This window comes from Poecilia mexicana, unplaced genomic scaffold (genome assembly GCF_051168715.1).
Source record: "Poecilia mexicana isolate PSO_F unplaced genomic scaffold, ASM5116871v1 scaffold_3, whole genome shotgun sequence".
NCBI classification, from domain to species: Eukaryota; Metazoa; Chordata; class Actinopteri; order Cyprinodontiformes; family Poeciliidae; genus Poecilia; species Poecilia mexicana.
Window position 1 is genome coordinate 6184589 of NW_028263372.1, and position 22748 is coordinate 6207336.

The 22748-nt window shown below is 40.6% G+C and overlaps 1 protein-coding gene across 1 annotated transcript; it reads left to right on the top strand.

The window, feature by feature from the left end:
* The first annotated feature begins 713 nt into the window (after positions 1 to 713).
* On the top strand, positions 714 to 21672 carry LOC106925609 (zinc finger protein 507). The gene is made up of 7 exons (XM_015000055.2): positions 714 to 859; positions 3087 to 5414; positions 7780 to 7897; positions 8004 to 8112; positions 11446 to 11550; positions 17999 to 18133; positions 19675 to 21672. The coding sequence occupies exons 2-7, from the start codon at positions 3090 to 3092 to the stop codon at positions 19949 to 19951; spliced, it is 3069 nt and encodes a 1022-aa protein (XP_014855541.2). The 5' UTR covers positions 714 to 859; positions 3087 to 3089; the 3' UTR covers positions 19952 to 21672.
* The last annotated feature ends 1076 nt before the right edge of the window (positions 21673 to 22748 follow it).

Sequence of the window (22748 nt, forward strand, 5' to 3'; positions counted from 1 at the left end):
CCTAAAATTCAGTTTCTCAGAATATCTGAATATTGTAATATCAATGATTTTGTTTCTATAAGAAACATGATCAAATGTAAAATTAGTAGTCTTGATACTCATGAACGAAGCTGAAGTTGGTTTCATATTCCAGCTTCTTTTGGATGAACTTTATATCAGTGTTCAGTGTAGCGTGAAGTGGAGGGGAACAGTCTGTGGTTCTGCCAAGGGGTGCCCAAACTCGGTCCTCGAGGGCCGGCATCCTACCCTGATGGTAGTAATAATCTTTTCAGGATGTCAATGTTACTCTTAGGACTTCTAACGAGCCATCATTTGATCCAGGCGTGTTAAACCAGGTAGAGAACTAAAACATGCAGGATCCGGCCCTTGAGGACCCACTTTGGGCACCACTGTGCTAAGATGTGAATGAAGTCCAGTTAACGGCGGACGGTCTTGTTGGCTCTGATGTCCCTCACCCTCCTTCCCCACAGGCTACAGCTGCGCTGACTTTGGCCTTAACAAAACAAAACAGTGAACCAATACCAATAAGCTTATATGAGCCTTTTCACACGAATGCTATGTTATATTTATAGCTCGTTTACACTTCCTACTGCGTGGCAGATATTGTTCATTGTTGATAAAGTGTGAAAAGAAGACGGTCTCTATTGAACTCTATTGTTTCCGACAGCGTCGCAGTGTACGAGCGGCACCTGAAGACAGCGTTGGTCACCTGACCCAAACTCCAAGTCACGTGACTGATATTCCATCCTCGCCATTTTGCAATGTGGTGGAGAGAGAGAGGCCACTTTTTATAGCTAACGAATAAAAACTCCCGAGTTTTATGCGTTGAGGACAAAGAGCGTTGCGAGTCATTTTGTCGGTGAGTGTGTTTTCGTTCACGCGCCTCCACGTGCTCTCCGTCACTCATTAGCCGTAAAGAGAATACAGATGCCCTTGTTGTATATTCATGTGTGGAACTATTAGCACTGTGTGTGTATGTTTAAATAGCAGACAGTAAGCTGTGAAGCTAACACTGTCTGAACTTTTGTTGATTATTTATTGAAAGAACACACGAGAAAACTGACTTGTCCGAGTCGATTTAGCTTATTAGCTAATATGAGTCTGCTTGAGTTTGGAGGCTGTGTTCAACTTCATTTCACAGGCTAGAGGAGAAAATATTTTTAGACCCTGACATAACAGGTGCCCCTCTCAGACGGGTCAAAGGACATGGTGATGGAGGCTGAGCTCAGCTCTATCAGGATCATAAATAATCGCTACTAAACTGAAGCGCAAACTTCAAAGCTTTTATGTGGAGTTGCTGCTTCCACTGTGGCTTCTCTAAACTCTCACTCACTATCTTTTTATGATATACTTCCCAAAGCTGTGTCCCACGTTGTGAGCTGCTGGTTTAGTAGCAGAAGTGGGAGAAAGAGGAAGCGAGAGCTGCGGTTAGGAAGCGGGGAAAGTGTTGGATTTGGAGAGATGAAAGGAATTTGAACCGTTTCGGTAGTGATCATTTCCTCAGAGTTCAGATTGTAAACAGAAGCACATGGTTCAGTGCGGAGGCCTTATCGTGAATTGGTTAAGCTGAGTCTTGCTTATCGAAAGAATCGTTTGCAAACTCACACTTTCACTAGACAGATCAAGATTTATCTGTACAGCACGTTATATTTATAGAGAAACATCTAGAGATGCAGTTTGTTTCTCTGTTAAAGCAAGATAATGTTAGATCTTAAGCACGTGTTGGGCTGTGTAGATGCCTTTCAATTAATAGGTCAATTTGTTTAATTCAGGATGTTTTCAAGTGTTTATTTCGGTTAATTTAAAGATAACAGCTAAGAAATTAGAACCTCACTGACACGAATGAAAAAAAGAAACAGAGATTACTTTCATAGCCATGTAATAGGCAACTTATTGACATACCCAATTTCAGTTCAATCTTCAGAGCCATTGTGGATAGTCATTGTTGTCACAGTCCCAAGTTGTTAGGAATCACAGCTGCCCAAAAGGGGGGAAAAAGTAAGAGCAAAAATCCTTCCAGTTGCATGGCATCTAAAATAAGAAGGAATAATTAACCAAACATGCAGCGCCTTGACCAAAAATATTATGAACTAAGTTAATAAAAAGACCAAATCTGAACTAAAGTGACAGAGCTGCCACCATGAGTAGCACAGTTCTACAGTAATCAGTTAGAATAATGTTAAAGTTTATTTATTTAACTTATTGAACTAAATAGTGAATATTTCTGCACTTAATTGTTTCATATTAACTGTAATACAAATATATTGTGGCCTACATACTCATAGGAAGAGTGGCTTCACCCTCCATAAGGAGGAGAAATCACAAAAAACCAAAAGTTCAGAGTGCTGTACTGAGGTATATTAAGAGAAAGTTTGTTGGAAGGAAAAAAAATACTATAGAAACAGGTGTGCAAGCAGTAAGGACAAGAAGCTTGTTAAGGAACAAATTTACTGGTGTCCTGTAATATCAGTAATTAAAATGAACATAAACACTAGAAATATATCACTCTGACTGTAAGCAATGATATAGGTTTCATTTATAAATTTATTCAACTTCATTCCTGAAGTAAAAATTTGAACTATGTTCTAGTTTTTAGGTGTAGCTGATTATTACTAATTAATTAATTTTCTCTTTTTTATTCATTTGCTATTCGCTCTTCATAGAAAATCCACTTCTTTAATTTATCTGTAAATGTATTAATAATGTAGAAAATCCTTATAGTTTGGTCTAAGAAGCTTAAAGTTAAGTTCTGTAACTTACTAAGATGGGCATGAGATTCCTAGTTTTTATTTGTTTACCATACCACACAGTTAATATAAAAAAAATAATAACACAAGTGTGTGAGTTGATCTTTAAAAAAACCCCAGACAATTACATCTGCAAAAACAAATGATTATTACAATTTATAATTTTTCTTTGTATAATGATAAATATGGCATATACTAACCCTAGTGATTATTGTGGCAGAGTACAAACAAAACATACATGGGGCATGTCAACATGAATGAATTTAAGAACTAATTCTACATCATTGTGTGAATACCATATGCAGTAACCACAGAGACTATGTACTGCTATGTTTCTAGGTGATGGATGAGAATTGCAGCGCTGTTGTCCTCATCTCAAAGTCCTCCTCTACATCTGATGCTTCTTCCTCTGCTCCAGTACCTGGATCTCCCTTTGAACCCCAGCCTCACAGGGTCATAGGTCAGGGTGTCCCAGGGAGTGTCCAGCCAAAACAGGTGGATGAGTCCCTCATCCAGGTCATCGAGAAACTCAGCAAGATAGTGGAGCAGTGTCCGCAGAGACGCTGCCCTCTGGGGGGGCAGAAAAGAGGGAAACATCTGGACTCCTCTGAGGTGAGGTCGAATCCAGGAAGCTCTCCTAACAAGAGGATGAAGAATAGCTGCGACGAGGAGGCGAGAGCAGATGGTAGCGAAACAGATGGCATTTCTTCTTCTCTTGCTCTGGGTGACAATAACAACAACAGCATCACTACTGCGCCGAGCGAAGTTGCTGGCGGTTCAAGCCACATCGACCTCAAACGGACAGTAACGTGCTACCAGTGCAGCCTTTGTCCCTACCTCTCCCAGACGCTGGCCCAGCTCAGAGAGCACCTGAAGCAGCACAATGAGCAGCACAGCGACCTCATCCTCATGTGCTCCGAGTGTCACTTCACATCCAGAGACCAGGAGCAGCTGGAGGCACACGTCAAGCTACACTTTGACGACAGGGGCAGCACGACAAGAACCTCCACGGAAGAGGAAGGAGTTATGAAACAGTGTGGGGAGGGGGAGCGGGACAGTGAGGCGAGAAAAAGTTCTCTAGATGAGTCAAGCGACCCACCAAAGAAGAAAAAGTGGTATAGCTACGAGGAGTATGGTTTGTACCGCTGCTTGATCTGCAGCTACGTGTGCAGCCAGCAGCGAATGCTCAAGACCCACGCCTGGAAGCACGCCGGCCTCGTCGACTGCTCCTACCCCATCTTCGGGGAAGAGGAAGGCGGTCCGGCAAGACAAGAGACTCAAGTAGCTACCAACAGCATCATACCCCGAGAGGATCTAGTGATCCTGTCTCCAGGTCTTCACGATCAAAATTTACAGAAGCTCCCAGCGGCCATCAAGTTGCAACTCTGCGTGCCTGTCGCTACCGAGAACCAGCAGGATCAATATCATCCATCGGTCTCGCATTCCAACAAAGGTTCTGCAATGCCTGCAGATAAAAACGAGGAGGAGGGTTACGCCAACAAAGACGTGAGCTCTGAGGAGCCTGTGGTGGAGGTTCAAGTGACTACGGAGGGAGATGGCGACATGGAGGTGGACGGGACCCAAGATAGCAGCTCCATTCCTGACAGCCTGCTGTCGTCAGCCCAGAAGATCATTAACAGCAGTCCGAACAGCGCCGGACACATAAATGTGATCGTAGAGCGCCTTCCGTCAGCCGAAGACACCGTCATGGTGACAAAGCCTCTTCTCCTCAACCAAGATGTGGATAGGGACAAGGGTTTACTGGCTGTGAAAGAGGAGGAGGAGCAGGAGGAGAACCCTGTAAGAAGTGTTGGCTGTGTGGATAACTCCACCAACAGTCCTCCAGTAGATGCTGACTGTAAGTCTCCCCTCCCTAAAGGTGACACGTCCCTAAGGGATGAAAACATCCCCCCAACTAGCCGCAAGCGAACGCATTCCGAGTCGCTCCGCCTCCACTCTCTGGCTGCAGAGGCTCTTGTTGCTATGCCGATGAGGATGCCAGAGCTACCCACCTCCAGCCCTAAGGTGACCCTGAAGAGCGCTTTACCCCAGATTCAGAATCAAAGGATTTCGGACGGAACTCAGAGCAGACAGAGGGCGTCGGACGTAGAGAAGACGGCAGCCCTGTTGGACCTGGAGCTTTGCCAGGCCAAACAGGAGGAATTAGGACCCCTGGGCCTTGTGGAGGGTGATGAGGAAGGTCCCACCACTAAAGCCGGAATCAGCCTTTCTCTCCTTACCGTCATCGAAAGACTTAGAGAGCGCTCAGACCAGAACATCTCCGATGAAGACATCTTGAAAGAGCTTCAGGATAACGCGCAGTTCCAGAATGGGGCTGTAGCTGCAGCGATCACCGGCAACGGAGCTGAGAGTTACGTGTGTAACATTCCAGGCATTGATGGGCTGGTCGGCCCGGCTGACGGAGGGTTGGTGGATTACAACCCGAGCAGCGAGCGGCCGTACCGGTGCCGGCTGTGTCACTACAGCAGTGGCAACAAGGGCTACATTAAACAGCACCTGCGTGTTCACAGACAGAGGGCGCCATACCAGTGTCCCATCTGTGAGCACAAAGCCTCAGACAGTAAGGACCTGGAAAACCACATGATCTACCACTGCAAGAGCAGGATGCACCAGTGCAAATTCTGTCCGGATGCCTTCCACTACAAGGTGAGAAGAACTTCCTGCTTCTGTTTCTGCCACGCTCTGTTCACTGACCCGACCCAGAAACCAGATATAGACGTGTTCAGCTGGTTTGCTGGCAAAAAAAAAAAGCTTTTTTTGATAATTAAAGTCAGTTACAGGAGATTTTCATAGTTCCAGTGTGCCTGCTTTATGTCTTTATTTGCAGGCGCTAAATGCACAGTTATTAAAAGGTGACCTACACTGTGACGTTTCATATTATAACAGATTCTGTTATTTTTTATTTGGGTTGTCTAACAGTGAAACAGTTGCAGTGGATATATAAAGTCTTCACATCCCTGTTGACATGGCAAATTTTACTGATGTGAAAAAAAGAGACGAGATAAATAATTTCAAATCTTTTTTCCACCTGAATGTGACAGCGTAAAAAAAACAAGACAGAATTGACTTATAGTTAGAGCTAAGCATACTTCCCTAGTAAAAGAGCAAGAAAAACATCCCCAACGCATGATGGTACCCCCACCTTTATTCACTGTTTCTAGTTGTCTTTTTTTTCTTTTTGAAAAAAAAAGGTGTTTTTGCTACATTTAGGCTGACTCAGACGTTTTTCTTTGTAAGAACAGGCTTCCTCCAACCACATAACTCAGACATCTAAAGATTTTTGGTGATTTCTGATACATGTTCTACACAGACTGACATTCCTGATGCTCCTTCTGTGTTGCTGTAGGCGACTTTGTAATCTTTTGGTTTTCTTATCTTTTTGTCAGTTTTGGAAGGATGTGTGAGTTCTCGCTATTGTTGCTTTTGCACCATATTTTCTCCTCCTGATAAGGACTGTCTTTACTTTGTTCCATGTTATGCCTGAAGTCTTGGTTGTTAATTTGTACTCTTCTCCAAATTTATACCCAGTAATGGGATTCTTCTGATGACCTGGAAGATATTTGCAGACCCCTGCAGTCACACTTGTGCACACTTGTGTAAACTTGTGCAATCACATTACAATTTCTTAGAGTTTCTTTTCCCTCTTAAAGGCTTCAGGTTTATTTTCCAGTTGAGTCATTAGACATCACATGAAAGGTGGAAATTATTCAGAAATCCCTGCTGTTGTAGCAGAGGTGTGTATACTTTTTATATTCACTCTATCTCAGAGTTGCTTGTATTATTGTACTGCAAACATGTCACGTTTAGTGCTGCATTCCTTAAAAGCACAGTAAAACATTCCCGGTTCCAGAGGCACTGATCGAAATGTTATGGCTGATTTCGTAACTCTTATTGGTGAAGCTTTGAGCAGCAAGTACCAGTTTTAGCAGACTTCAGTTTCTCTTCAAGAATTAGATTGTTTTATGGTCAGTCATTTATACTGAGACTAGATGCAACATCACACTATATGTGTGAGAGCAGACGCTTGTCAACAGGGCTTTAAATTGATACACCATGAAAACGAGTGCATTTTCATGGTGGAAAGTACATAATCAAATTGGAAGCGTTTCTTCCAATTTGCAAAGCAATGTGTAAAAGCCTTTCAAGATTTTGCATTAACAATAATTAACACATCACACTGCTTTACTTATTCAATACAGTATTGCAAACTTAGTTTACTGTTCACCATCTAAATCGGCATGTGATTATTTTTGACTTTACTATTTTGGCTCATGAGACAAAAGTAAAGTACAATAAAACAGCATCTACATCAGTATCGGCCAATTTTTATTAACATGTCTAAACTGATCCGACAAGTAAAACTGGACCAATATTAATGACTGGTGATTACTTCCATCTTTTTGCCGTTTGTGTTTCAGAAGGGAAGAGGGTGGTGGCTTTTACTCGGTGTTGAAAGAGTAAAATAAAATATATATAAAATAGCAAATATGTAAAATATTGGTTATCAGCAGTAGCAATATCGGATATCGATAACAGAAATGTTGGATGTTGGTTTCATGTGTGTGAAAGAGCCTCAGAGTTGCTCATAGAGATTTTCTAACAATACAGAGAGGGTATAAACCTAACCACACACTGGCTTCCTTACGCTCATTTCTTTGACTAAATAAATAAATGGCCTTATTATCATGTGGAACATAGTGTAATTGTTTAAGTTCTTTGGATTGTTTTAAATAAAGTCTGGGTAGCTGTTCAGATATTAGGATTTGGATGAATTGGCCTTTTTTTCCACAGTTAGCAGAAAAGCTAATTAGATTCATTCCACAGATTTGGAAACTCAGGCAATAGAAGTTGTAATTGTAACTGATGCCCTACTGTGACTTCTGCACTGCAGATGGTAGATGGGATTCAGACCTATTAAACCCACTAGTGCACCAGTAGATAACTTAACTGTTGTCATGCCTTTTATTCCAAGTTCCCTAGTTTCCGTGTGTGTATGTGTTTTCCTAACTAGAGTCAGTTAAGAAGTCATGAAAGAGAGCACCACAGCTGCAGCAGCGACACAACATCACCCACAACGGGGACCGACACCATCATCCCAGTGGAAGAATCTGAACGGGGAACAGACGAAGGTAAGAAAGTGAAAAGCTCAGATTTCTAACTCTGTCGCTGAATCTTTGAACATATACACCTTCTCAGGAGGCTAACAGTATTGTCTGCTTTGTCTTTTCCTTCCAGAAGGTGGGGTGCCAAAGATGTACAAATGTGATGTGTGCAACTATACCAGCTCTACTTATGTAGGGGTGAGAAACCACAGGCGGATCCATAACTCTGACAAACCGTATCGGTAAGTTGTTCATGAAAAATAATAGCAAAATAGTAGAAAGTAAACGAGAAATCTATCCAGGCTGCTGTGAGGCTAACCTCTTAATGTCTAAACCAGAGGTTCCCAAACTGTGGGGCGCGTCCCCTAAGGGGGGCGCTGTGTCATTGCAGGGGGGGCGCGGGAAGCCGTCTGGATGAAAAAAACAAAAACAAAACATGAACACTGTATGCGCTGGGTTTTTACCTTAGAATGGCCAACTCTCTGTTATTCCTATGTCAATTTGATACAGTAGAGGCTTCCACACTTCCTATATTTGTGTCCTCTGTCACTTTTATCAGCAGTTAAAACTGTTTAATCCGTTGTTAACATGTTGTAACCTGTTTTTCCGAGCCGCCTTTAAACGCAACATGAGCGCTACGACGCTCACGCTGGGTTTACACCTGTGAAGGAGAGCTGCTGCTGCTGTGCGGAGCTACGTAGGTTTGTGTTAGAATCATGGCAGCAAACCAGCAAAATGCAAAGAACTTTTCACAGTTTTTCCCTCCAAACTAACCGACTGAGTTGAGTAAAGCTGTTGGATGCAGGTAATGTTAGCTAAAAGATGACTAGCTAATATCAATACAGAACCTTAAGCTTAACAAGTACCTTGTAGGCTACTGATGTTGGTGTCTATTTTCAGCTACGTACATTCATTTTGCCCCCAAAAAAGTTGACATTATTATTTACATGTTCTATAATGCCCTTAGATTTTAGGGCTTTTTCAGATTACAAACAAAAAGTACAGTGGCCCAGGAGCAGATTTCTGTTAAAAAATAAAAATAAATAAAAAATAAAAAAACACAAACATTTCTAGAATTGCACATATTTACAAGAAAAAAAAAATGTATATGAAAAAGTGGCAAGTATGCAAGGAAAACAAAAACTATCTTCCACGATAAAAGGTACACATTTATGATGTTTAAAGTAGGACATTATCTGACATTGTAAAGTCAGAAACTTGTAAGAACTTTGAAAGAAAAATAGAAATTTTCCAAAGCGGAAGATCCAAGCTCTTTTTGTGTATCGGAACAACTTGTCACAGGTAAAGTCTCGACATGAATGCCTTCTACAGGATCTAGACTACATCTCTGGCCCAGAGAGGACGTAGCTCCATTGTGTCTTACTGTTGACATTTCTGTGTCTTTTTCTGTGAAAGTCCAGTTTAAATGTCTATTAGTTGCAATGCTCCAAAGAACCTTTAGATGGCAGTAACAGTTTGCTAATGAGGATAAATGTGTCCCCACTCAGAGCTCTCACTGTGTGTATCACACACTGTCTGTTTGGGATTGGATGTGTTGTTGACCCAAAGCACATATATGTGCTCATGTCAGTCTAAAAATGAAAAATCTACTCTGAAAGCTTGTGTGTGCTGTTTCTGTGAGCCTGTGGTTCACAAGACCTCGAGCTGTTCCAGATTCAAACATTTCAACGAGGACAAGGAGAGGGCAGCCATCTTGCTGCCACCTTTCTGGGGTCACATGTGCAGCTTTCTGATTCATATCAAGTCTTCTGTGTTGGACACATGAAGGCGCTGTAAGGACTGTTTCTCATGCAGAAAATCCTCTCTCCCACTGAATTGAGGGGTAAATGGCCAGAGCAAGAAGCTTTTCAGCCAAATGCAGGAAATCATGACAAAATAAAACGATTTCCTGCCTATAGCTGGGTTTTCCTACTATCGGTCTGTGTTTTGTAGAAATTCGCCATACTTCCTTCTTAAAAGGTGTGGTCCAAAGTTCCTCTAGGTATATTGTATGTATATTTTCTCTCTAGGCCGTGTAATCAGGCAGTTTTGTGGTGTCTTATCCACTTGCTTGCCAGTAGAGTTTTAGGTGACATATTGAGAGGGAATGCAAGCACAATGTAGGACTGCAGCTCGCCAGCGATCGACCTCACGTTTCTCTGGAACAACTACTTTAATTAAGGAGTTACAATTCATTGGGCTTGAAGAGCCAATAGAGTGATCTGATTATATTTGTGCAGTAATACTGAACAATTTCCCCAACTGGATCAGTGTAACGGACAGACTGTGGAGATGTCCTATATTATCTTGTTTTTATGCTGTTAAAATTAATCACCACAATTGACCTAAATGCAGGCATTTCCTGTAGCATTGTGAAAGTGAACCTCATCAGCTGAAAATGTGACAAATGATGCAACCTTAGTCCCCAATTGAACTGTGTTTACCGGAATTATTTGTTGAAAACAAAACTGTAAATAGGCCGTTGAGTTTTTGTTCCAATCAAAGGCAGATGCTAACGTCACCATAGTTAGCAGCTAACGGGTCATGAGCTCATTCTCAGTGCCTGTTAATCATTCCCATGTTGAATCCAGAAAGGCTGCAGCACATTTTCACAGTGCTGGAGGACTCCTCCATGATTTTGTAACAGAGCGTTTATCAGCCTCTTCAACTGCAAATCTTTCTCAGTCAGCTCCATCAGAACATTTTTTCTTTGTGTCTATCGTTGTTGATGTTCTTTATGTAAGAGTGTTGGAGGATCTTAGGTAAACAAAGAGTGTGGTGTTTATTTATTCATGTCTCTGTAGAGACCAAAAGGGTTCAGCTGTGTGTAATGAAGTCCAGTAGTCATTTTAAAGTGGGACAAAACTTTTTCTGTTACCATCTTTCTGTACTCCACACTTCTATGAAGAGTACATTCACCACATACATTTTTAATCAAACTGCACTGCCCTCCCTCTTCTAATCTTGAAAGCTGCTTGAATTTCATTTTATGCATTGTTCTAATAACACAAACTGTTTCCCTAGATCCTATATTTTCCCTAAACCCTCCGTTTAAAAAAAACCCAAATACATCAGTTGGGATTTCTCCATTATCCTTATGACTGTAGAGATGCAGAGCAGCTAAAGAAGCCAAATTGCAACTAAGGAACAACTTGAAGAAGTCATAGAAAAGAAAAGGGAGATAAATTATGATGCATGTGTTTTCTAATTAGGTTAGTAAGAGTTTGCTTGTGTTGACTCAGAAAGTTCTTGCTTAGTTTTAATGGCGTCCACATGGCCACGAGTGCGGCTCCCATCTCCAGACCTTGAGCAGAAGCGTATTTGCCCCTGAGCAACAGCCAAAGCCAGCCTCATCTTCCAAGCAGAACGTCCAGAGTGCAGTGCAGCAGAACGTGCCACGATTTATTCCTAAAGTAGCAATTTCCTCTCTGTTTTTTTTGCTGTAAGTCCTTCTTATCTCCCTTAAGGCTACAAGTGTGAAGAAGCAGCACAATGACCTCGCTACGCAACTCGTTAAACTGACAGCTCATCTTCCTGTTTCTCCTTTTTTTTCTTTAATTTCTTCCATCTTCTAGCTGCTGTAGCTGTGATTTTGCCACCACCAACATGAACAGCCTGAAGAGCCACATGAGGAGGCATCCTCAGGAGCACCAGGCTGTGCAGCTGCTGGAGCAGTACAGGTGAGAAGCAGAGGTGGAAACTACATCTGGCTTCAAAATGAGCTGAACTTTATGAGCCTGTGTGTCAGAACAGGAGGGAGGGTTCTCTACACCACCATGAGGGATTTGTGCCATCAACCCATTGGTTTCTTGTAACTTGTAATGAGTGTTTACAAGCTCTTAATGTGCACCCTCAGATAGGGTCTGACAATAAATCAACAACAATATATGTTGATATAATAGATAATATGTCTGACAGAATATTCAATGTTCTGTCACCATCCTAAAATAATGACCCAAGTCACTTTTTTCCAAAAGTTTTTTTGTTTGTTTGTTTTATCTAAATAGTCTTTTGGCAATGATAATTTTGTTCATATAGCACATTTTCAGCAACAAGGCAATTCAAAGTGTTTTACTTCAATTAGAAGAAAATTCAACAAAACAGCAAACCAAAGAAAAGGGCAAAAGAAAAAAAGAAATTATAAAACTACAAAAACGGTCAAAATCACTTTTGGAAAAATATGACGTAAGCCGTTATATTAGGAAAGTGAAGACTGAATATTCACTGACCTCCCATCCAGTACCGCACAGCATTCTGGGGAATGTGGGCAGAGGAAGGACTTTAGCGACTTCACCTCTCATGACGCACTAAGCAAGGTGGGCGACATCGACTAAATCACTCCCTCTTTGGTTACCTAGCAACAACCTGTTCTTGCGCAGCAGCAGTTTCAGGTTTCGTCACTGTGTTTCCTTATTCTTAAGGAAGTTTTTATTCTCCTTGTAGCGACAACTTTGGATTAAACAGGAATGGTCACGACACAAGTTTGTCAGTATTTCAGATCTTTAAAACAAAAACAAATCAACAATTATCAATATCGACTGATATGAAACACTGATATCATAATGCGTTTTTAAGTTATATCATTCTGCTCTATCCTCATATAATAATAATAAAGTTTTGCTGTTTTGTCTCTTTTGCATGAAGTTGTTTAGAGAGCCTTTGTAATGACAGCAGGACTCCAGAGACAGGTTCAAAAATGAAGCAGCAGATCAATAAAGCTTTGGATGAGATTAAAGATCAGAGGTCATTTGATTTATACATAATCTTAGATAAGGTAAGACATTTTAGAAGATGATAGGACAAACATAAATTGCAGCAAAAGACTTGAAAATTTGCAGCCAAGCCCTAAAATTGCTCTGATCTTTAAAGATAACAAAAACAAAACTGTTTCCCAAAACCGAGCCATCGACGTGCGATCACATGATTCCATAAAACATTGAAAATACAATTAGTGCAACTTTGCCTTCCACCTCCTAATATTTAAAATCACTGCTCCTTAATTTGTTAAATCATTGTTGTTATTGGTTAAAATGTAAATGCACTGTTTGTGCTGCGTTTTAATGGCCAGGTGGAGGCTGTGCCTTCATTATTTCTTCGTCAGATAAGCAAGAAAAGTAGTTAAATGGGAAACTGCTGCTGCCAAGCCAACAACAAGCACTCAGAGCTCTTAAGTCAAGTAAAACAGGCCACAAATAAAGCAAATCAGGTTAGAGAGTGAACAAGAATATTAGGGAAGGACAGTTCATTTAGAAGAAGCTCAATATTCTGTCTTCAGTTTCAGTTCCACTGAAGACATTATTGGTTGACCGATCAACAATGAAGAAAAACTCCAAAAGCTTCAAATTAATTTTTGAATTGAGTCCAGACTTCACTTTTAAAAAACTAAACATTTTTTATGCTTAATCAAGTTTAGTAGAGTGTCTGCTTTTCCTTAAATTCATATATCTCGAATGAATGCCTTAAAATGTCTTCAATTCAATTTTTTTTATGTAAAATGAGAAATTTCTGTTTCTGCGATGCTTAATTATAATTAAGTAGGATTCCCCAACCAGCCCCTGTATTTATATAGTTTTCTGTCTTAAATTGCATTCAAGGTGGCATAAAAAAATCTTAAAATGTCTCTAGGAGGCTAAGCTAGGTGGGCTGCATCAACTGATTAACTCACTCACTCTCTGGTTACCCAGCAACAACCTGTTGAGTAACTTGTGCAGCAGCAGTTTCAGGTTTCACCACTGTGCCTTCTCTCTTCACAGTAGAAGATGGTGGTTTACAGCACAGGAAATTTCCAGTAATCTTCTTGGCATTGAACTAGAGCATTACATGCGTCATAGATAAATGTTAGCAATGAGGTAAAACTCAAAACCTCAATACAGAACATGAGTTCAGGAAACAATCATTGCTCAACCGCTGAGAGCCCAGACCCTCTAGGTGAATCAAAGCGTAGAACAAGAGGCTGGTTTTTACCAGGCTAGGTTAGTGGATGCTGTTGTCCACTTTGCTCAGAGCCTGACTTGTAAAGTTTTGGCAGTGATTTTCTTATGGTAAATGTCTGTTTTATCCACACTAACATCTACGTCACAGAATCTCACAAGGAAATAAATTCAGAAAATTCCAGAGTTTACGTCTCCAGGTTGTCTCATTAGTGACGATTAGTGACGGTAAACAGGAATCAACTTAAGGCAGCATGTGAACATGTTCTACTAATAGGAAGAGCTGTGGTGCCAACTGGAATCAGATGAATGTGTGTTTGGTTCTGCTGCTATAGCAGCACCAGCTGTGGCTGCGGCCCAGGTTGTTAGGTTCTCCATCTGGACGTTGTTAACGCAACGTCTCTCCAACAGCTCCGGGGAATTCCTCTAAACTTACTCTGTGTAATTACTCAGTGGATGAACAGCTTTCTGTGGTCAAACAGCAGTTCACTGTGACATCATGTTCCCTTGTTTGACACGTTTGTGTAATACTGGGATGATTGATGATATATTAAGCTTCAGTTTGCACCAAATTTCACATTATAATCAGATGATCCCTCAGTGACGCCTGTTGGCGTCATCAACCAACCTGGAAAGAATCACAGAATTGAGATGGAGAAATGACAAACTTTTCCTGGCTGATGATGATTCCTTGTTTTTCTAATGTTGGTTTTGGGTAATTCAAGTTTGCATCTTAATGATTTTACACCTTAGCCTGTATTAATACAATAAAAATAACTAACCATTAAAGAAATATATGGTGCAGGTTTCCTATTAGAGGTAGCAACTTTAAATTTAAGGAAAAAAATGAATTAAAGCTGCAAGCAGCCTCGAACAGCCCTCTCAGCCTCGAACAGCCCTCGCAGCTCAGTACCGCTCCGGCCTATTGGCCACCGTGGCGTTGTCAAACGGCGTTTTGACTAAAGTCCAAAGGGTTGGAGTCCCAGTTGACGGCGTCTCAACTAAAGTTCTACAGCTTTTTATTTCTCTTTCTCACTGTTTACGTTTTAATTATGTTTTTTCAATCTCTTTCTCACATGCTGATTTTATTTTAATTATGTAAAGCACTTTGAAATGCCTTGCTGCTGAATTGTGCTATACAAATAAAATTTGATTGATTGATCCAAAATGGCCGACTTCCTGTTGGGTTTGGACCATGGCTCCCACAGACTTTTTTGTAGGTCCTGATAAGATACACATGTGTACCAAGTTTCATAATTCTTGGATAAAGCATGGCTGGGGGCCATGCTTTAAATATTCTAGGGGGCGCTGTGGAGGAATTAGGTCACACCCACCAAATATTGCACTGGATTCCTGTCGGGGGTTGGACAAGGATTGATCTCAGTGAGTTTGGTGCAGCTGGGCTGAAACATGTGGAATCTAGAGTCAAACGTATGGCAGTGGCGTGACCTCTGACTTCGCCGCACTGCCACGGCCACACCCTCTACTGAAAACTCTTGCCGCTTTGAAGCAAGTGAGACCAACTTCTTATCAGTCATCTGATACACGATCATCTTTATTAAGTCGAAAGAGCCAGAGATGGAGCTTTCCAAGTAAAAAAAAAGGCATTTCCTGTTCTGAGGGGGCGGGGCTTAGATGACATCAGATAATGACAATATAGGATCATAAGGGATCCAACCAGGATCACTCATGTCAAGTTTGGTGCAGCTCTGCTCAAAATTGTGGAATCTAGAGCCAAACTTATAGCAGTGGCATTACAAGTCACTTCGCCATGCCGCCACGCCCACTAAGTCCATCAAAAACAAACGGGGTTGGAATCCAAATTACACCAACATGTTTCGTGTCTGTAGACACAGTTTCATCTTGATTAGTCAAAGGGGTTAGAAAGGGATCGTTCAGAGTAAAACATGACGCTTCCTGTTCTCAGGGGTTGTGGCCTAAGTGATGTCATCATTTGACCATTGGGTATTGTAGGGCACCCGATGATGATCAATCACTGAAAGTTTGGTGCCTCTCTGAGTTTTTGTGTAAGAGTTATAACAGCTTCATGTTTCGTGGCGAATAGGTGACCTTTGACCCCAGGAAACCCCCCTTCAACAGGCACGAAAACTCAAACCTTTGATAACTTTTAATCGGCCATGCCTTATGAACGATCTGACCGAGTTTGAAGCCGATCGATCGAAATCCCTAGGAGGCGTTCGATCAAATGTGAAGGCTGTAAACAGCCAAAATGGTGTCAAAATCGGAACTTCAATCCAAAATGGCTGACTTCCTGTCATACTTGCACTATGACATTAATTGTAAATTCTGAGCGTCTTGGGGAGCTCTACAAGTGCACCAAATTTCAAGTCTCTACGATGAAGTAAGGCAATAGGAAAGGGTCTTTTGAAAGTTGCTAGGTGGCGCCATTGAGCTGTTTTTTTTTTTTTTTTACGATTTTTGCATTGACCTTAAAATACGTAAATTTTTTACAGTCTCGACGCATCCGCCAAGTTTGGTAAGTTTTTGAATATGATAAAGCCTCCAAAAAGCCAATGTATTTTACGGAAGCATAATAATTTACAGCGCAATTTCAATAGGCCTTCGCAGCGCTTAGCTGCTCGGGCCTAATTAATTTTAAGATGAATTGATCACCAGGGTTATCCCAAGTCCCAAAACTGCCAGGTAGTTTTGGAATTTTAATTGAAGCTCAGCTTTATTTTGTCATCACTTTTTCTTTGTCTAATTCAGTTGGTTTTAATTATTTTTTAGGTAGTTTTTGGGTAGTTTTTATTAGTTATTCATGCTTGTATATGTGTCGCTTCCTGTGACGCTTCCTGTTCTCAGGGGGCGTGGCCTAAGTGATGTCATCATTTGACCATTGGGTATTGTAGGGCACCCGATGATGATCAATCACTGCAAGTTTGGTGCCTCTCTGAGTTTTTGTGTAAGAGTTATAACAGCTTCGTGTTTCGTGGCGAATAGGTGAACTTTGACCCCAGGAAACCCTCCAGGGTTTCCCAGGAAAGTTTATTAAAATTTAAAGTTTAATAAACTTTAAATTCATAAGTTTATTCATAAGTATAAACTTATGAATTTAAAGAAAGCAAAAAAAAAATCATTTGATTAACCTGACCTAATACAAGAAAGCTTCAATCTGTGGGGGAAAAAAAACTTTTCAAGGTTTCTAAAGATGTTTCTGCTCTCATCTGAAATGTCTAAAGAGAAACTGAAAATAAGTTTTAGATCAGACAGAATAGAACAGAAATTGGGGTTCAGCCGCCTGCTGTCTGATAGCTCAGTGTTAGCTCCACTGCAGAGCATTCAGAGCAGCCTTAAGGCAACCAGCTACAGAAGTTCACACACACTCTGTTTTTAGGTTTCCAAAGACTTTTTTCCAGTTTGTTTCTTCTGTCTTTGTGAGGTGTGCAGGTTTTTTTTTTTTTTTTTTTTTTTTTTTTTGGGTTTTTGTTTTTTTTCTCCAGAATTAGAATGAGTTTAGAAGCAGGTATTTGTGGGAGGTAAGCAGAGAGATTCTAAAGATTAAATGAACAACTTCGGTGGTCATCTCTATTATTTCATATTTTTCTGTATGAGAAGTGAAGATGAGGACAACATTTTTATGTTATGGTGACAGGCAGCACTGTCAGGGCATTTAGACTAGTAATAATTTGTGTACTAACTCACCATAAAGAGATTTATTTATTAAGATAAATACTAACAAATTTTTCATTGTCTTTCACTGGCATGGAATAATTAGCTAATGTTCTTTTCAATGTTTTAAATTGTTCCAAAATGAGTAGAACTTAAAATAAACACAAATAATACAATTAAATCAAAATGTTCAATCCGACATTTGTATCAGATGTCGATACGAATGTCGAGTTTGCTAATTCAGCTGGTTAATGCAGGCGGGGCTTGACTTTCTTCGTTCTTAACATTTGGAGCTCTGAACCTTTAAATAGTGCTTAAAAGAATTACCTGTAATTCTATCACATTTGACAAATGACTCCAGCAGTTTGCTGTAAATCCCCTGTGCGCTCTTTGTCTCCTGAGCTCGCCGTCTCCATTCCGGTTGATTCGGGATGATTCCTCATGATAGAAAGGAGGACGAGGATTAGCAGAACCTCGGCTCGCGTATTAAATCATCTTCCGCTTGATCCGCTTTCGCTCTGTCGTTCATCTTCTCCTCCGTCACACTTCCTCTCCTCCGTGCCAGGTGCTCCTTGTGCGGCTACGTGTGCAGCCATCCGCCGTCGCTCAAATCCCACATGTGGAAGCACGCCGGGGACCAGAACTACAACTACGAGCAGGTCAACAAGGCCATCAACGAGGCCATCTCCCAGAGCAGCCGGTAAGCACTGTTCACTGTTCAGGCTGGAAAAGGTCTGCAGATGTGGGCAGCCTGAACTTTTCTACATTTTGCAGAAAACCTGTAGTGTGTTTTATTGAGATTTCTTGTGATGGATCAATGCAAGAGGCGATGTACACCCAGGACAGACAGCCTGTTGGACAGGCAGCAGAGACCAGTTACAGGCTGTCCATGCATCTTTAAAATGTCTTAATTTCATGTATTTAAAATGAAGGTGTTAAATTCTTTTTAAAAAGAGAGATGGTTGGCTTTCAATTTGTAAATCACATTTTTATTTAATCTTGAATATTCTACACATTTGTTTTTCTCAATGGACTTTTCTGTCAGACAAAAGGTTGAGTTGCACGCAGACATCTTCATTGTATTCTGTGACTCATGGCCAATGAGGCTACAGCAAATCACTGCTAACATACCCTTGCTGGCTAGCTTTTTTGTGCTTATTATGGGTAAGTGTAAATTTATTGGCAGTTGACTGGAGAAGGTTGACATAAAGGTCTTTTATGTGAATCGATTCATAAAGGCCTTAGTAAAAAGTCTTAAAATCCTGATTTAACTCCAGTCGTGTTGTTGGACTGTGGGAGGAAGTCGGAGCACCCTGAGGAATCCTCACTTCCTGTGGCAGGAAGAGAATTTAAACTCCATGCAGAAAATTCCTAGAATGGGATTCCCACCCCAGACCTTCTGTGACCACATACGGTCCTATTTTCAACATGTTCCACAAATAAAGATCTGAAAAGTGCGGCATACAGTATTATTGATCCCTATTTAAATCACTAACGGCATCATGCTGTGTGGATGCTTTTCCTCAGCAGGAACAGGGTAACTGGTGTGGAAATGGATGCAGCTGAAATGGCCTTATTCATACTTTTATGTCACATAGATGATGACAGTAGATGTCATCATCTGTAGCTGTCCACTAGGGGTCTCTGTGGACGTCTGCATTCTGAGCATCATTCTGTTAAACGAGTGCTTTGGCAGGAATAATAATAGGCACCAAACACACAGTATTAGTAGAAAAATAAAGGAATAAGATCATAAACAGAAGAAGAAAGTTGTTCCCAGTGTGGATCATCTATCTTATCTTGCAACGCTGAATAATTTTAAAATGGATCCACAGACCAAGGTGACCGTTATTACTTTGGACATTGACCTCTAATTTCTTCTTCTGTGCATGTGGATCGCTTTGGAGTCATAAACCCTTCACTTAGAAATCAGATTTAATTGGCATGAATGACTCGGCCTGTCACAATAAGTAATCGCTCAATTAATGATGATTATTTGAACGTTAGGACATGTGAGATTATGGAAAAGTTAGATTTTTGTGAAACCCTGCCATATGCTGTGGATTCCTCCCTGAAGCTGACTTGTGTTCCCTTCAGAGTGTCTCAGAGGCGGCCTGCTGGCCCGGAGTCTGGGGCCGAGTGTCCAGCGGTGATCCTGCCTTTAAAGGAGACGGCCAGCAGCCAGGTGGGCCCTCACCCAACACACACATCAGTAACAAAAGCCTCTCTGCCTTCTGACAGCCCACCCGGACCACCCACACCCCCTCCAGACTCCACCCAGGGTCCTGCCCAGGGGAAGCGCACGGGGCCTGCCGTGATGGGGCCCGCCACGACGGGGCCCCCGACGGAGTACTGCATGCTGTTGTTCTGCTGCTGCATCTGCGGCTTCGAGTCCACCAGCAAAGAGCGTCTGATGGAGCACATGAAGGAGCACGAGGGCGACATCATCAGCATCATCCTCAACAAGGAGCAGCAGCAGGAAGCGGAGGCCCAGGCCGGCCTCCAGACGGCAGAGTGACACGCATCCGTATGTGATGAGGTCAGAGGTCACTCCAATGGCTGCTGTGTCACACAGGCACCTTTTATAGGTTTCAGGAAGAGGAATGTGATTTTAATCCGTTAGTATTCATGTCAAATCCTTTCCCTTACAAAGCTTCAGCCCAAGTTCAGACAGTAATAAGCTCAACCTTCAATAAATCACAAAACATTTAGCTATTTCCTTCCCTAATTTGATTACTTTTCTATAACGGCAGCTCTTTCATTACTACTGTAGTATTTACCATGTTTGGTGCGACATGGCTGAGGTTCTCATCCTGTAAAGAGTTAGCAACACACCTTCAACCCCACATCGCTACTCCAACAGAAGGAATATTTATCTGTTTGTTTTTCCGTTAGCTGCCAGTTTGGAGAGAGGTGTTAGTTTCTTTAAGTTTGTTGTATGGTTTATAAAGTCGAGAAGGAAGTGGAAGTAATACACATTGACTGAGGGGTTGTTGTAAATGCCTGTAGACAAAAGGAATGTCAAAAAGGGAAGTCTGTTAGTATGTTAGTTATTTGAATCTGCCAGTGCCAAGGTTAGGATGTAGGAAAACATTTCCTTAAAGGAGTCACGGTTATCTCTCATGTTTGTGGTGCTATGTTCATTTGAAAGCAAAAATTTGTATGTATTTTTATATCTCCTGCTGTTTATGTTGTTTGTGTGAGTGTGTGCGTTTAGTAAAGTTTTTATTATATTTTAACGTTCTCAAAAGTACAAATCATCTTCTGACCAGAGCGTTTCTAAACACAGCGGATCCCCGCCACTCACGGTTCAGTACTTAGAAATTATCCCGTGGACATGATTTCAAATTATTTGCAGAAAATCCACCCATTTATTAATAGGTTTTGTAAATATTCTACAAGAAAATTCCACTTGGGAATTGAAACTACTTAAAAGCAATGCTACTTGACACACCATTGGCTGGCGTTAGCAAAGCAGCCAATCCAGAAGCGCCATTCGTTTTCAAGATAGATGAGGAAGACTCACCTGTCTTGAAAACGAGATAGATGAGTCTTGTTTGGGAATAGCGTTAAGACACTTTCCACTGTGTGTGTTAATGCATATTAAGGTATATCTGGTGTTTGAGCTGTTAATATAGCAGTTGTAAGCATTTTTAGACGGGTTGTTCTAGGAGTTTTGAATCTATCCAGATGTATCTGGCCAACTGGATGATCAATATGTGGATCATGGCACTTACAACATCACATTCCACCAAATATTCTATCCAAGCAGTCCAGGAATAAGGTGGATTAGAAGTTTGGATTAAAACAGATTGGTTATTATAAGTTGGCTCACAACAAAGCTACACTAAAAAGGATTACATGAATATTTGATAAATATATTGTCTCAAAGAGTGTACGAAGAGTTTAGCTGAAAGCGGTCGTACATTTACTAAAATATGTTGGTTGCACTTAGTGTTAGGAATCCCAGCATAAATCCTCATGAAACATTTTACATTAACATGAAAAAATAACATATTTATGTATGAACTCATTATCCTTGCTCAGCTGCTAGTTAGCATTAAGTGACAGCTCAGCATGCTAGTAGATTTTTAGCTCATGTTTTAGTTCAATCCAACCAGGTTGTTACTGTTTAATTTAGTCGTCTTTAATAATGTGGGATATCAGCCTCTTGTAAAAACTTGTAAAATATAGAAATTTGGAAATTTAAGGAACATCAAAGATTGAATTTACAGAAAATTGGGAAATAAATACATTGAACTCCAAGTTAGCCTGGGTTAGCCAGTTTCAAGTTGCCAAAGAAAACTTTCCAACACCTTTAAACTGGCAAAATGATGAAATTCTGCACACAAGTCTACTAGTGGGTTTGAGTTTTGCTTTTGTTTTGTAGGTGAAGATTATCTGAAATGTAATGTTACACCAGAGTTAATTAAACTTATTCAAAGGTGTTGTACACTATCTTTCAATAATTACCAGAACAATAATTACCTTTGTTGGTTAAATGCCCAGAAGTTTAAAATTTGATATTTTAATTAGAAAGCAGTTTTTTCAGTAACACTTTATTTGAAGGGGGTTGAATAAGACTGTCATGACACTGTCATAAACATGACATAACACCTGTCATGAACATGAATAAGCCTTCATGAATATTTTTGACTGTTGTCATAAAGTGTCATTCGGTAAATTATGACACTTTTAATACAAAGTTGACATTATTCAAAATGTCTTTGTTATGACAACTTGACATTAACCAAGAAATCACTACTGTTTAAACTTTACCTTTAATAACATAAAGTTACCTAATTTTTAAAGTGCAATCAGTAATTCTTTTATAACAAATTTATATCAGTAATGATTTCTTGGTTAATGTCAAGTTGTCATAACAAAGACATTTTGAATAATGTCAACTTTGTATTAAAAGTGTCATGATTTACCGAATGATTTCATGAAGGCTTATTCATGTTCATGACAGGTGTTATGTCATGTTTATGACAGTGTCATGACAGTCTTATTCACTCCCCTTCAAATAAAGTGTTACCGTTTTTTCTTATGCTGCTTCCTGAAAGGCTAAATTTCTGGTAACTTTGCACAATTAGTAACCAAGCTGTGGTGTGTTGTCACAGAACACACCACATATAATTTATAATCCACCTGTTTTAAAACATTTTCCCTCCTTTGAAACGAGGTGAAGATGGCTTTGTAGAAACTTTAACTGTAGCTAAAAACACAAACAGGGACATCTTGAATACCAGAGAAACTCTACATCTTGATCATTTTAAAGTAACACGTGTTTTTAACTAGATGCAAGAATCAGC

Bases quoted from the DNA above. Each gene is read 5' to 3' on its own strand.
- LOC106925609 (XM_015000055.2), top strand. From the start codon at position 3,090: ATGGATGAGAATTGCAGCGCTGTTGTCCTCATCTCAAAGTCCTCCTCT. The intron at 5,415-7,779 runs GTGAGAAGAACT...TTTCCTAACTAG, and splicing joins CGGATGCCTTCCACTACAAG to AGTCAGTTAAGAAGTCATGA. The intron at 11,551-17,998 runs GTGAGAAGCAGA...CCTCCGTGCCAG, and splicing joins CAGCTGCTGGAGCAGTACAG to GTGCTCCTTGTGCGGCTACG.